Genomic DNA, 13,249 nt, shown 5'->3' with positions numbered 1-13,249 from the left:
CTTCCATCTCTGTCACAGATACCTCCGAGATTCTTTACATAATCAGAAATGATAGAAATACTTTGCACATAGGTCAGAATCATAACCCTGAGTTTCTAAAAGGCAGTATTTTGTTGCACTCTTAGAAATAATACAAAAAAATTTATTTATTTCCTCATAACAGAAATATATAATAAATGCAAGAAATTAAAATGTTAAAATGGTTTCTTATAGAAATACAGAGGTCCTGCTTCCTTTATCACCAAAATTTTTCAGTGTTTTTTACCTCTGAGCAACTGCAAATATTTAATTCAACACTCCATTTATACAGTGTACGTATATGTGTGTATACTTGCATTTCAATATTGTCAATACACAACCAGGATGCAATATTTCCATGTTAAATTTTAGTAGAAAAATCACTTTTCATTCCTAGCTTTCTAGTCAGAAATAGCCGATCATCACTGCTTTGGGGCATGGACTCATTTCCATAGTTTACTTCAACTAAAAGTATACAAAATAAGTAATTTGTTGGGAGAGGAGGGAGTTCCTTCTTCCAGCTCTACGATGCACACAAATGATGGAGGATGCAGGCAGCGTAGAGTAACAAACTAGGAATTTCAGTTACGCACCAATTTCATTCCACTGCAAGCGAGCAGAATACAGTGATGGGTCCCTGTTTTCACATTATTTTGATAGGTAGGGAGAAAGGAATCGTTTTCCCACAAGACACTGAAGTTCTTTCTCTAATATAGGCTTTACGTTATTTGCAGTCAAGGAAAGACAATAAAGCCCATGTTTACCACAATTATATGATACTAGGTCCTCGTCCTCTGGTATATCAGTTTCTCAGTATATCAAAGCTTACTGGATTCTTCCCATTGTTTTCTCTGTGCTTCAAGTCCCAGGCTTGACCTGCCATGAACTCAAAGGAACCAAATCAGCATCAACAGTTGCAGAAACAACCACTTTCAGGAAGAGTTCCTTTGAGTTACACTAGCTTGGAAGAATAAATGGCCATATTAATCATACGGTTCCAAATCCTTGGAAATTAGTGGCTCAGTATCTTCAGTTGCACTTTGTGCGGATTGCGGGGCTGCAACTGCCAGGCTGTGTATAGTCTCTTGCTGATGCTGTTTTGCCTTGTTATATAGTAGAACTCCAATTGTCACTAGAACAGTCCCAATGGCCGAGAGGCTTGTGATTTTGTTACCAAACACAATAATACTTAGCCAGATTGACAGCGCATGCTTCACAGTACTTGCAACACTGGAAAGGAATATAAAAATTAAGGCCAAAGAAAGCATTCTCATATCCCACACACAACCATGCTTTAATGTAGCGGGACCTCTCTTTGTTTTGCTTGCTTTTTAAACACCAACTCAGATTCCACTTTTCCTCCTGAAGCTAATACCATAACCAAATTGCTTGTATATCGGCACTCGTATCTTTACGCTCATCTTAATTTTAGAGCTAGTATGAATAATTCACCTCAGGTTTTTGTTTTCGTTGCATTTAAGTATGCAGTACGGCATTAGCAATTCATTTCTAGCTAACACAGATATCCAGAAAATGCTAACAGAACACTAGCAACGTAACTATCATTTGTGAGTCTGCTCCTACTATTCAGGTAATATAGCATTATAACATGAAAAGAATCAGTGTCTAAATCATACCAATAACATTATAACAAGTAGTTAAGAAATTTTGTATACATGTATATATGAATATATGCTTTTACATCCTGTTATGTAGAGAAGATTAACAACTTCAGAATAAGCACGTGTGTACAGTGAATTGTCACAAGACCGTAGCAGGGGCGTCTGAAAGTATAAGACAGTAGAAGCCTTCAGAGTTTAGGACCAGGATTACCCCACAGGCCCTAGGGCTATTCATACAAATGACAATTACTGAATCAGAATTGTATAACAGCCTAACAAAGCTGCCAATAACCAACAGTGTAGGTGGAAGCTATAATTCAACAAATACAGCGTGACACGCTGGTGTCATGATTCAGAAAAGAGGGAGAAAATAAAGGAGCTGATTGCTCACATTCTGTACCGCACCGAGACGTATATAGGTATTGCCTTATCACTGAAGCAAATGGCAGCTTAAACATTGGATCTAGGGTTTCGGTGAATCTCTTCAGTCTCATTAACCAGGTTTAAGGAATGGCTGTTAAACCTGAATGCAATACCCCTCCTAGTAAATGTCAGCTCCTGTTCCATAAGCTCAACAGCATGGGTCAAATGCTGATTTCCTCACACAGTGAGGGAGCAAACCACAAAGTTTTGGTGATCCGGATGTGAAAAGTTTTCTTCTTAATTTGATGCATTTACGTTATTTATTTCTTTGCACAATACCTTTACTGCCTAGTTCTCAAGCAGAAATACTGAGCAAGAAAAAAAAGAAAATAAAAGTGTTCTTGATGTGAAAATACAGTTTTACCTGAAAGTCACAGGAGAAATTTTTCCCATCAAGGCATAGGCCGTAACACTTTGTAGGTGGAACAAGACTCCATCTATTAAGAGAAGTACAACAACATCTTGGTTGTAGCTGAAGCTCCTCCCACTTTTCCCAATCACAGGCACATCCTAAACAACAAGAAAAAGAGGACTTTAAGAGTTTAGTTTATAAGCAAATCTGAAAGTGATTTTCCACCCAACTCATCATTATTATAAGCAGATATAGTTTTACATTTAAACTTCAGCAAAACAAAACCTAAAACATACAGGACATTTAGATCCTGCAAATTTTCCCCCAAAAATAATATATTAGAAAAACAGCTCTCATCTGACTGACCCTTCCAGTATGTTCAGCCTGCCTGTGAGATACTTTCTTTTCTGAACACTGATGCATGGCAAGGAAATGCCAGAATATGAAGAATACATATTTAACCTGATACATTATACTTACTTAAGCTCAATTTTGCTTTCAGAGAGTTAATATTCCTGTATACCATGTGAATATCGGCAAAAAGTCAACAAATATTTAAGATTTGGTTTTCAAGTCTCCATCTAAAACTTTAAATACACTTAGACAAAAATATGATTTGATCTCAAAAATCCTGAAATAAACACAGACTTTCTGGGTCACTTGTCAACTCATGTCTATATTAAATTATTTCTTTGAAAGTTTTCTCTTTTTTACCTCCCCCCAATCTCTTGCAAACATAAGATGAAATGCATTTCAGGGTGATTTAAAAAAAAAAAAAAAGGGAAGAATGAAAAGTAAAAATTAAGATTAACCCTAGTTGCACATTCTGCTTACAAGTCAAAAAGAAAACATAAATCAGTGTTAGTGAATTCAAATTACCATGAAAAATATCCAAGCTGGAATAAGCATAACCACTGCAGCAGCACTTGTGTAGAACTGAAGCTCTGGGGCTCTATAAAGGAGAAAAAAACAATGATTAAAATTATTAAAAGCTTCCTCTTTCTTAGAGCTGAAGAAAGCTGCATCATTATTGTATTTACAGATATCAAAAAGTAATAAAAGCCATCTACTAAGCTTTGGGGACAACAAATTCAGCAATCTCTTGCAAAGATAGTGTTTTGCTTTTTGTGTTGGCTGAGATAGACTGAAGATAAAAGGCACAAGTTTTCAAGCATTTCATCTTGTGGTAAAATACATACATATAGCTATACATATATATAGGTATATTTTACCACAAGATTTTACTCCCGGCTCGTGTTTCATAGTTAAAACATCGAGCGAGTTCTAAAGTTCGTTTCTGCATGCCTAATAACGTTAAGGGATGCTTTATGATTGCAGAATAAAGACTTATTTCTGGATACGCTGAGAGTTTTAGCCGATTATGAGACTCTGACCTACCGCAGTGGTAGGAGTTTTCTTTTCCTGATAAAATGATTTAGGTTAAAGCTGCCTGTGAACAGTCTGAGAAAAAAAAATATCTTGGTGCAATATAATAATAAATACATAATTTCCTTATGTAGCCTAAAGTCCATCTATAATCAAACCTGAAATATTTTTAATACTTACGAAAATCTGTATTTATCTCCACTGAGCAGTTTTTTGGAAAAGACATTTTGCAAACTGAAAAAAAAAACCAACACCATTTATCTGTGTTTTAGTTACGACAAATAAAGCAATCCATGAGAAAGACAGTTGTTTCCCTTAAATGGGTAGATATGTTTTCTACGCATTTCACATTCTACGCATTATGCAACTACAGAAAGGAATTTGGTCTAACTCCTTTAGACTAACGGAGTTGTACTATTTTTTAATGTCATGAATGCTAGCAGACATGATAGAGAAACTGTAACTTCTGTTAAAAATAAATTTTAAATACCAACATTTAAATGTAGTGTACAAAAACAACTACAGGCAACAATTTTCTTCAATCTACCAAAAAACAAAATTCTGTGATTCCACATTTGCAACTATTACTATGCCTTACCAGTCCATAATATTAGTAGATAAAGCTGCTGAGAAACCTAGAATGTTGAAACTGATTTCAGTAGCTGTACATAGAGCTAGCCCACCCATAACAGGAATGAGAGAGAGATTAACCAGCAATCCTGCAAATGAAAAGAAAAATTTAAGTCTTGAGTTTAATTGCTGTACTTCCAATTACATGTATCAGATAATACAGTTTTTGAAAGTTTAAATTCCACCTTAACTCCTTTAGTTGAAAGAAAGAGCAACTTATTTGACTGGATTTTAAAGTACAGAGGTTCTAAAGTAAGATCTCAGAGAATAGCAGGGTAATCTTGAAAACAATATGGACATACACTCACTGATAAAAGTTCTCTCCCCCTTGGAGAAAGAAAATGGACTGATGACTGTCTTCGTTCCATCTCTTTCACCAAATGACAGAAGAAAGTTATACTCTCTCTGTTTACTCTGTGATCGAATTACTCTTCTTCCTCTGGCTTATTTCAGCCTTTTGCCATTTTGCATCACAAAGCAATCTATACGTGGCTTTTGTATTACTCCTATGACTTATAGCTGGTAACAAGCAAAATCTCTTGAAGCAAATAGCATGCAGTTGCAAGTGGAATTGCAAAGAAATTATATTGTGGACTGGAAGAAATTATATTATGCTATGCCAGTTATTTGGGGTTTTGTTGTTGTTGTTTTTTGTTTAAAATCACAGAGTAAACACAGTGAAGAAATTAAAGAATTTAAAATTCTGAGCAGCAAGCTGTCCTTATAGGAAGGAACACACTGAACTTAAGTTTTTTTAAGGCTGCAATAATATTTTCTTGACAGAAAAATAACTTCAGAGCAACAATGCCCTTACACAGCTGCATTAAAATAAATCCTTTTTTACTCTACTTATTGTGTTCAAACAGAATAATTCTTCCAGCTGCATTTACTATATTTCAGTGAAATCTCCTCATCCATGGCCAGCTAAGTGACAGTATTATGCAAAAAAAAAAAAACAAACAACCCCAAACCAACCAAACAAAAAGCAACCAAAAAAAACCCCACCAGAAAAAAAAAAAAAAAAAAAAAATCACATTTCAACAGTGAAGTACTTACCAGTGTATTCTCCTAATATCATCCGAGACATGATAACAGTAAAAATAGGTGCAGAGCTTTTAACAGTTTCTGCAAATGAAACTGCCACATTTTTCAAGCTGACAAGACCCAAGACTACTGTTGCAAATCTGTAATAGAAGAACACATGAAATTAAGCAGAAAATAAAATAATGCTTTAAGAGCTACTCTTAGACATCTAGCATAAAAGAGAATTGCATTATAAGTTCTCTAGGTTTATAAATTTGAGCTGCAGTAACTAAGAATATGGACAGGTGCAGCTGGTAATCCTCTTATCAAATCATGGTAGCTTGACTGAACTGCAGTAACTGATCAGCTGCACACCTTTACTCCACAGCACCTGCGAGGTGGAATGTGTCAGATCTATTTCTTTCCACTTTGGCTTAAACATTATTATTTATTTAGCACAAATGAAGGCTCCCTTGAGCAACTGTGCAATTTCTATGGATGTTCAGTGAACTTCCAGAAAACATCGAAGTTTACTTTTTAATGCTGCACTGTAATCAAGCTTCACATGACAGTGTTTTAAGCTAAAGTTTTCAATAGGTTCAGTTGAAAAATTTAGTACAATTTTGCTGATAAACAGCAATTCACCAAGGAAATTTTATCATTTGCAGTTATCCATCTTTAGTGTAAATTAGGTACACTACTTATTTACCACACTTTAAACCATGAAATTAAACAACAGGGCAGCAAAGTTATTACAATAAAGCTACTCTGAATTAATCTGAATCCTGTTATCCTTTATCACTTTTGCAGTGTAGAGGAAACCAAATCATATATTCTTACTTCCTCCTAGACCACAAACTGATACTATCCCAGCACACAGCAAATACTTACTTTTTAATAAAAAGGTAAATGCTAATAGCCTGTATCACTTTTAAGGCAAATTGCTGGAAAAGGTGAGGGAACAAAGCAACATCATAATAAATACTAGTACACTAAACAAACATCAGCCTCAAAAGAGAACAGGAAGAAAGTAAATGGAAAGAGAAGCATGTTCTGAAAGAAGCTAAATGTGATGCGAAGCCAAGCTAGCCAAAAAACTGACATCTGGAAAAAGGAACATAGTATTTAGCAATAGGAACTAAAAATAAAATTATCCTGTGATTTTTTGGGGGAGGAATACTCCAAACACTTTCCAATCAAGAATGAAAAGGAAGAGAACCATGAAAATATAGCTTCCGTTCAGAAGAACGCAACAAAGCAACCAGATAGATCTCTAGGAAATATTTAACCATTTACCTCATTAATCCAACAAACAGCATTATCATGATGAAATTGGGTGGATAAGAGATGCGTGTCTTGTGTTGATACAAGCAGCATGGAACAAACATTTTTATACAGCCAATGAAGGTGGTTGAAAGCATTTGAACAGCACCTAAAGAAAGATGAGAAGAAAAAAACAATAAAATCAGAAGATGATGGGAACATGACAAATCAAGCATCACGAGAAAATTTCTTAGACAAACTTATGTGTAGTACTTTCAACTGTTAAGAAACATGGCAATTACTTTCTAGATTTTATGAATTCTCACAAAAGCCCTTTACTTCTACATCTACCAGCAAGGCAGCAGAATAAAACAAAGGTGGCATACACCTATAAAATCCGGTTCACAGATAAAATGCCCTTTGTTTCCTCGGGGCGGGGGGGGAGAAGGAATAAGCAGCCCATTAGATAATAGAGGTCACACAAAGGCAACTCTTGCACTTCTACAGGCAAACAAGTTAACCTTAACAGCTCTGGATACTATCAACAACTGACTCAATTTTATTTTTCTAAAAAACCCACACTACCCTCCAACACAGAAAACAAAAAATTACATTTTTCTTTCCAGCTCTTAGTTCTCAAACACCATCTTACAGCTTCTCTATGAGCAAAGTTTCATACCATCTTTCAGCAAGTGGAAGAAAGGAAGTGTCAGAAGCCCCTTTATAGGCCGAGATCACAACTCGTGAGTTCCCAGCCCCAGGATCCACCCCCACATCTCCTAACTAGGTCTTTTTCACTCAGTTGAACCATTTTGTCCCTCAACTTTATATAGGATGATTTGGCATTGTAAATATCTTACTGGAATTAAAGTGTAAAAGAAAGGTAGGGTTACCTAGCATGCTGGGCTCTCCTTCCAGTAATGAAAGAATGTATTTGTTAAGAAAAAGAGTGCAAAAGCTGAAGAAAAACCACAAAGTGAGGTAGATGAGAGCATGAGAATTCCAGATGCCCAAGTCCGACTCAATGACCGTAGTCTCCGTGATAGTTATTTTCAGAACGTTCTCCTCTGGTACACTATCACTCCTAGCAATTACAAATTTTTCACTCCTGTTAGCAAAGAGCGAACCCAAATGAAATAGTGATTTTCCCTTTGGCTTTTCTTCAAGTGGGGGAGGATTAGGTTCCTCCGGTGTCTGAGCACTTGTCACAGTCGACATGCTGACATTAAGAAATTAATATTTGTCCTTAATACAAACCAACATTGACTTAGCACAAGAACAGCGCTTCGATGGAACAAAAATATCATGTGATTAGTCTTTCATCTCCCATGGCCTGAAAAAGTATACTTGGTCCTCCAAATAACATCTTGCATAAAAATAAACTTCACATGCTTCTTCATGTGGTCTATTCCATTTTTTCTGCCTAAGAATGAAAAAAAAGAGAAAGAAGGAAAAAAGCATGTAGCTCTGAACGTAATGATATTTTAAATCCCTAACGCAGCAAAGATACCACATTTCACCTGAAAGATAAAGACTTCTGTAGCTTGACTTTCAGAATGGATTTTGCACTCCTAATATCATGATACCAAGATTAAGCACTAAGAACTTATCTAAGGGAGATTTTTTTTTTTATTCTAAAATAGCAAGCACACATACAAAAGACTTAATGTGTTTGTAAGTTCTTTCTCTTCCAAAGCATGTCAACACAGTCTTTTCCATTATAATTAACTCCTCTTCAAGATTCTACAGTTTCTTTGATCTCAGTCTAAGGTCTTCTTATAACCACTCAACAGAAAAATCTTCACAATCCAGAAAATCTGGCAGGAGCCTGAACCCTTAGTACTGTTGTCATCTCAAGTCAAAGAAAGCAATCAATAATCAAGGACTGTAACTTGCAGCAATCATAAACACAGTTATCCTGGTAACTATGAGATCTAGGCGAACAAAGTAGGAAAATATGTCCAAGAGCTTTCCAAACAGACTTGTTCTCTATTTAATTACTTGTAAATAATGCAACATTACTTCTTTTGCCACTGCAGTGCTCTTATAGCTTGCAGTTCAATATTAGTACTTGGAAGAATTCTTAAAGTCTTTTTAAAAAATCGGACAGAAAAAGACATTAAATCATTTGCAACTAGAGCTTTCTCTTTTTACAAATTACATTAAATGTGGCAAGTTACAGTAGAAAAGTACAGAGTACACAATAACACAGTGACCTTTATTCTTCTCACGTCATGAGAAGATGTTAGCTAGCATCACAATGCTAACAGATTCAAAGTCTGTGTTAAGAAAGAGCAGCTTATCTGCAACATTAAAACACACTATTGGATTTACTGTTTTCTATTTTGCAGTCTGTGTTTTATGAGCAAAAAAAATAGGATTAATCAGATGAGAATGAAATGACGGACAAGACCTCTTCTGCTCCTCAATGGACAAACAATAGGGGAAATTAAATTTGAAATACTTTTCTCCAGAAGCACATTTGCTGGATAGACAAGATGGCGGACCTTACACAGTTAAAAAATAATTCAGGGTGGGGAAGTTAATCACTGGACATCTTGGAAAAGCTATCTGAAACGAGATCATAATACTACAGCGCATCAAACAATGGCAGCACAGAAACAATCAATGGCAAGCAAAAATACAAGAGTTGTAACAAGAGCTACGGTACCTGCCCTGATCTTGTTAGTATGTGAACAGGTGAATAGGATACACTATTTTCTTCATGCTTTTTTAATGTCCAAGGTGGCATCTCAAAATAAATCATGAAGAGATACTAAAGAGTTAAATATATCCTGTCAGTTTCCATATCCTAAACAGCACCTACTTTACACTGAAATTTTCCGTTCCTCATGTTCTCTATTTCTGTTATTACAGCCATGAACAGAAGGTTTCCATCCCTATCCCCTTATCTCTTTCCATTTTACGAGGAAATCACACTAGCAGCACACTGGGGTACAAGACCCTCTGACACACTTGTGTTAAACCATGTATTTGTGTTAATCCAGTTTAAGACAAAATTAGCCAATCTGAAGGAAGATACGCATTCCTTAAGAGAATTTGTTAGGAAAAACAGATTCCTGACGACTCCTCCTTTTTCAAGTCTTAAAAAAAAAAAATACCCCTCTACATTCAAAATGGTTAGTTATCACGACTTTGTTAATACTTTTTCTGTTTATACTACTCAATTAAAAACAAAAGCAATTAAGCACAACAAAACTCCCACCCTCAGCAGCACTGTGATATCATATTTGATATCACCGATTCCACACATGTCAGGAAGCAGAACAGCAAATAAGAACAAAACCACTCCCCTAAATTACTGACCTGCTGTCTTAAATCAACTGGAAAGACTTAAATGGGCTGAAAGAGTTCTTCATCTGGAACTAATTCAGTCTTCCTCCCTTAAGACCAACCAGCAGCTGATGTTTACCAATAGATGAAAACGTGGCAGTGGTTGGTAGACTGTTTCTCTTGGATTACACACAAACCTTCAATCTTGCAGCTCACAAGAACAAAAACAGCATGCAGTGCATTTTACACTCTTCCTTGTATCATCTCCAACTTTCAACTACGTTAGCAATAGAAATACTGTATTAAAGGTGGAAAAAATATGGAGTATAAGCTTTGAGAGTCTCAACAACTCCCCAGTTTCTTAGGTTTTAAGACATCGTATTCATAAGACTACCTGCATTCAAACTCCTTTTCCCTTTCTATTCGGAGCAGTTCAATATTTAATCAGAAATACAATCATTTCAAACTTAAAACAGGAGCAGAGCAAAACCTTTTCTCAGAAGACTTTTAAGAGTGAAGAAAACAAATGAAGACATTATCTGCTTGTGCTTTGAAGCATCTAGATTTAATTAAAAAATATTACTCTCCCCTCAGTTTTTAACAGAGTAGTCATACTCGGTTCGATTACCAAATTGCTTACACTATTTCTATTGTGTGCAAGTGGCCTCCACAGGAATAAACATCGTTTTGCCGCCAGGCAGCCTGCGTGAATATATAGAAATGGCAGGTATCTGCACAGTGGAAATGGTGTCACAGCTTAACAAACATTTTGAATTAGCACCAGCTCACAGCTTCTTGTGGACATCTGATAGATCAAACCAGGGAAACTGCTCCCCTCTGAAATGTAAGGCTGCAAGGAAAAGGTCACTCTTAATCCACACCAGGACCAGTATACATCATCTACTCTTAATCCATATACATCATCTACACTTAATTCACACGACTACAGTTTAACCTCATCACTGTAAAAACAGTATGTCTACATGGATTGTTTTCTACAGGTCTCAGAAGAAAAGAAACACCAAGTTTTGCAAAAAATAAAATGCAGAAGCAACACAAGTTAACAAGGACACACACCCTGTATTTCTGCATTAGTTCTTCCATAAGAAATGTTTTCCAAAGAAACGATAACATTCCACACTGAAGTCAAGTGAATAAAAGAGAGTAAAAAACCCAAGAAATTGACCTAATGTAAAGTTTTACTTACAGCAGTACACTTTTCTAACACAATTTAAAAGCGAGCAAAATCAGTTTTCCTTTTCTGGTAAAGGGGAGGTCTGTGTCACATCCCCCTTCCTCCAAAGCTGCAAAGGTGCGAGGGCTGAAGCAGCCAGTGAAAATCCAGTTGCAAGCGCTCACAGTTGTAACAGGGCCCTGACATTCCCCGCACCTGGCCTTCACTGAGGTTTTCTGCAACAGAGCTACAGATTAGATAAGGGCAGCCAGCTCAGCTATCTCCACCCAACACTACCACCACCTAGTCATCTTCTTTAAAAGTAAGCATGAAGTGAGAAAACTAAGAGTTCTTTCAGAGCCATATTTGATAAAAAAAAAAACAAAAGGCAAGAGATAAAACCAACTCAGATATTAAATTGTGTCGATGAGATTATCACTGACACCTATCAAAAATCCTCATAATAGTATTCACTTAAACTTTCTTTTCATGAGAAACTGCAGTTTTAACCCTAATTTTTAAGAAATTGTCAAAAATAAAAAAACAATATAGCCAGAGTTCAATATAACCAGAGTCTTTCCTTAGAACTGAAAGAATAAGATTATTTAAAGACAACACATACAGCAACAAGAGACAAAGCAGTCACTTGAAAGAGGAAATTCCGTGTCTTTTAAAAATCACATATACTATAGCAAGACGTGATTTATCTTGACAATAAAGCACAGCATTTCCAGCACTACAGATTCTGTGTTTTTTAACTATCTATTGTAACCCTGATTGTGCACAGAGTCCTGCATGATTCTTCCACAGAGCACATTAAATATTTTTTATGATTGAAATATATTCATTGGCAAGCATCTATCAGGTACTCCAAGAAATTTAATATAAAATTCTTCTGTGATGCAGCTCACCTCAAAACTGATACCTTCGGTCAGAAGCTGTAATTATTTCTTAAACAGCTAAGCAGATTCTGACCATCACTACTACACGTATGACACCAACAGTTTCTTATTGCATTCATTTGGCTAAGACTGGAAGTGCTCTGGACTTCGGAATGACCACCATCTAACAGCGAAGACAAAAAGCCATTGCTACAGTTTTTCTGACCTCTTGTAAGTACCTATATATAAAGACAGATACTTTCTTTTGACAATATCCACAAAGAACTCTCTATATAAAGTCAGCTTCACACCTCGCACAAAAAAACCAAAAGCTCAAAAATGTTGCAAGTGTTAAGAGAAACTAAGGCTAATCTGATAATGAAAAAACAGAGACTTGGTGTGCGTATCTCTTAATCTACTATTATGCAACACAGGTCACCCAAACATTGCTTCCAACACAACGAATGGACAGAATTCAGCATCCCAAGTAAGCTGTAAATATTAACGTTGTTTCACTAAATGATGAGAGCATCCAAGATGTTTATAAACACAGACCGTAAATACAAGCACAAAACTATTAACATCTCCCATACAGAGAAGAAGATGCTAAAAGATTGAAACAGCTTAGTACTTCCTTGCACTTCAGCTACTTTTCTAGTCACCCAGTCCCAAAATCTTTCCTCCTCTCATTCAGAACCAGCTACCATGCAGGCAAATCCCGCACGTGTTTTCGCATGCCCCGCAGCATCTCGGGGCCGACTGAGCATCCCAAACACGGGGGAAGCGGCAGGACCGCTGCGTATTCGGAGCTGCCTTCCCCATCGCGATTCAGAGACCTCAAGGGAGCAGCGCTGTACCGCGTCCTTTTTGACCCGGCTTTTCGGCTCAAGGACTTTTCGGAGAGCACCGCCGTCGCAGCAAGGCACAGCAGGAGGCAGCACGGACATCTCCCTGCTCAGGGCATGCCGCAGCTGGGGCAGCACCTCCGCGCTAAGCGCTTTCAGCCAGCGGGCTTTGGATCTTCCTCTACATCAGCGCCAGCACAGCCTGGCCGCTGATTTTCTCTCCCCAGAACCGGTCAGCGCATCACGGTCAGCACCTGGGGGCTGCCGAGCAGGCAGCTGCCAAAGCCGAGGCGCTCCCGCTCAAACCCGGCTTCGGCTTCCCGGGCTGCGGCCCTCAG

At 37.1% G+C, this 13,249-nt stretch overlaps 1 protein-coding gene across 1 annotated transcript; it reads right to left on the bottom strand.

The window, feature by feature from the left end:
- Positions 1 to 454: 454 nt before the first annotated feature.
- On the bottom strand, positions 455 to 10,195 carry SLC35E2B (solute carrier family 35, member E2B). Its single transcript, XM_009583449.1, has 9 exons — positions 10,045 to 10,195; positions 7,611 to 8,140; positions 6,751 to 6,886; positions 5,488 to 5,615; positions 4,400 to 4,520; positions 3,982 to 4,035; positions 3,295 to 3,367; positions 2,428 to 2,573; positions 455 to 1,248 (listed from the first exon to the last, which is right to left on the bottom strand). Exons 2-9 carry the CDS (start codon positions 7,933 to 7,935, stop codon positions 1,002 to 1,004), a joined length of 1,230 nt encoding a protein of 409 aa, XP_009581744.1. The 5' UTR covers positions 7,936 to 8,140; positions 10,045 to 10,195; the 3' UTR covers positions 455 to 1,001.
- Positions 10,196 to 13,249: the final 3,054 nt, after the last annotated feature.

Source organism: Fulmarus glacialis, unplaced genomic scaffold (assembly GCF_000690835.1).
Source record: "Fulmarus glacialis isolate BGI_N327 unplaced genomic scaffold, ASM69083v1 Scaffold38588, whole genome shotgun sequence".
Lineage (NCBI taxonomy): Eukaryota > Metazoa > Chordata > Aves > Procellariiformes > Procellariidae > Fulmarus > Fulmarus glacialis.
Note: the sequence above shows the minus strand (reverse complement) of the source record. Positions and strands in the feature narration are given on the sequence as shown.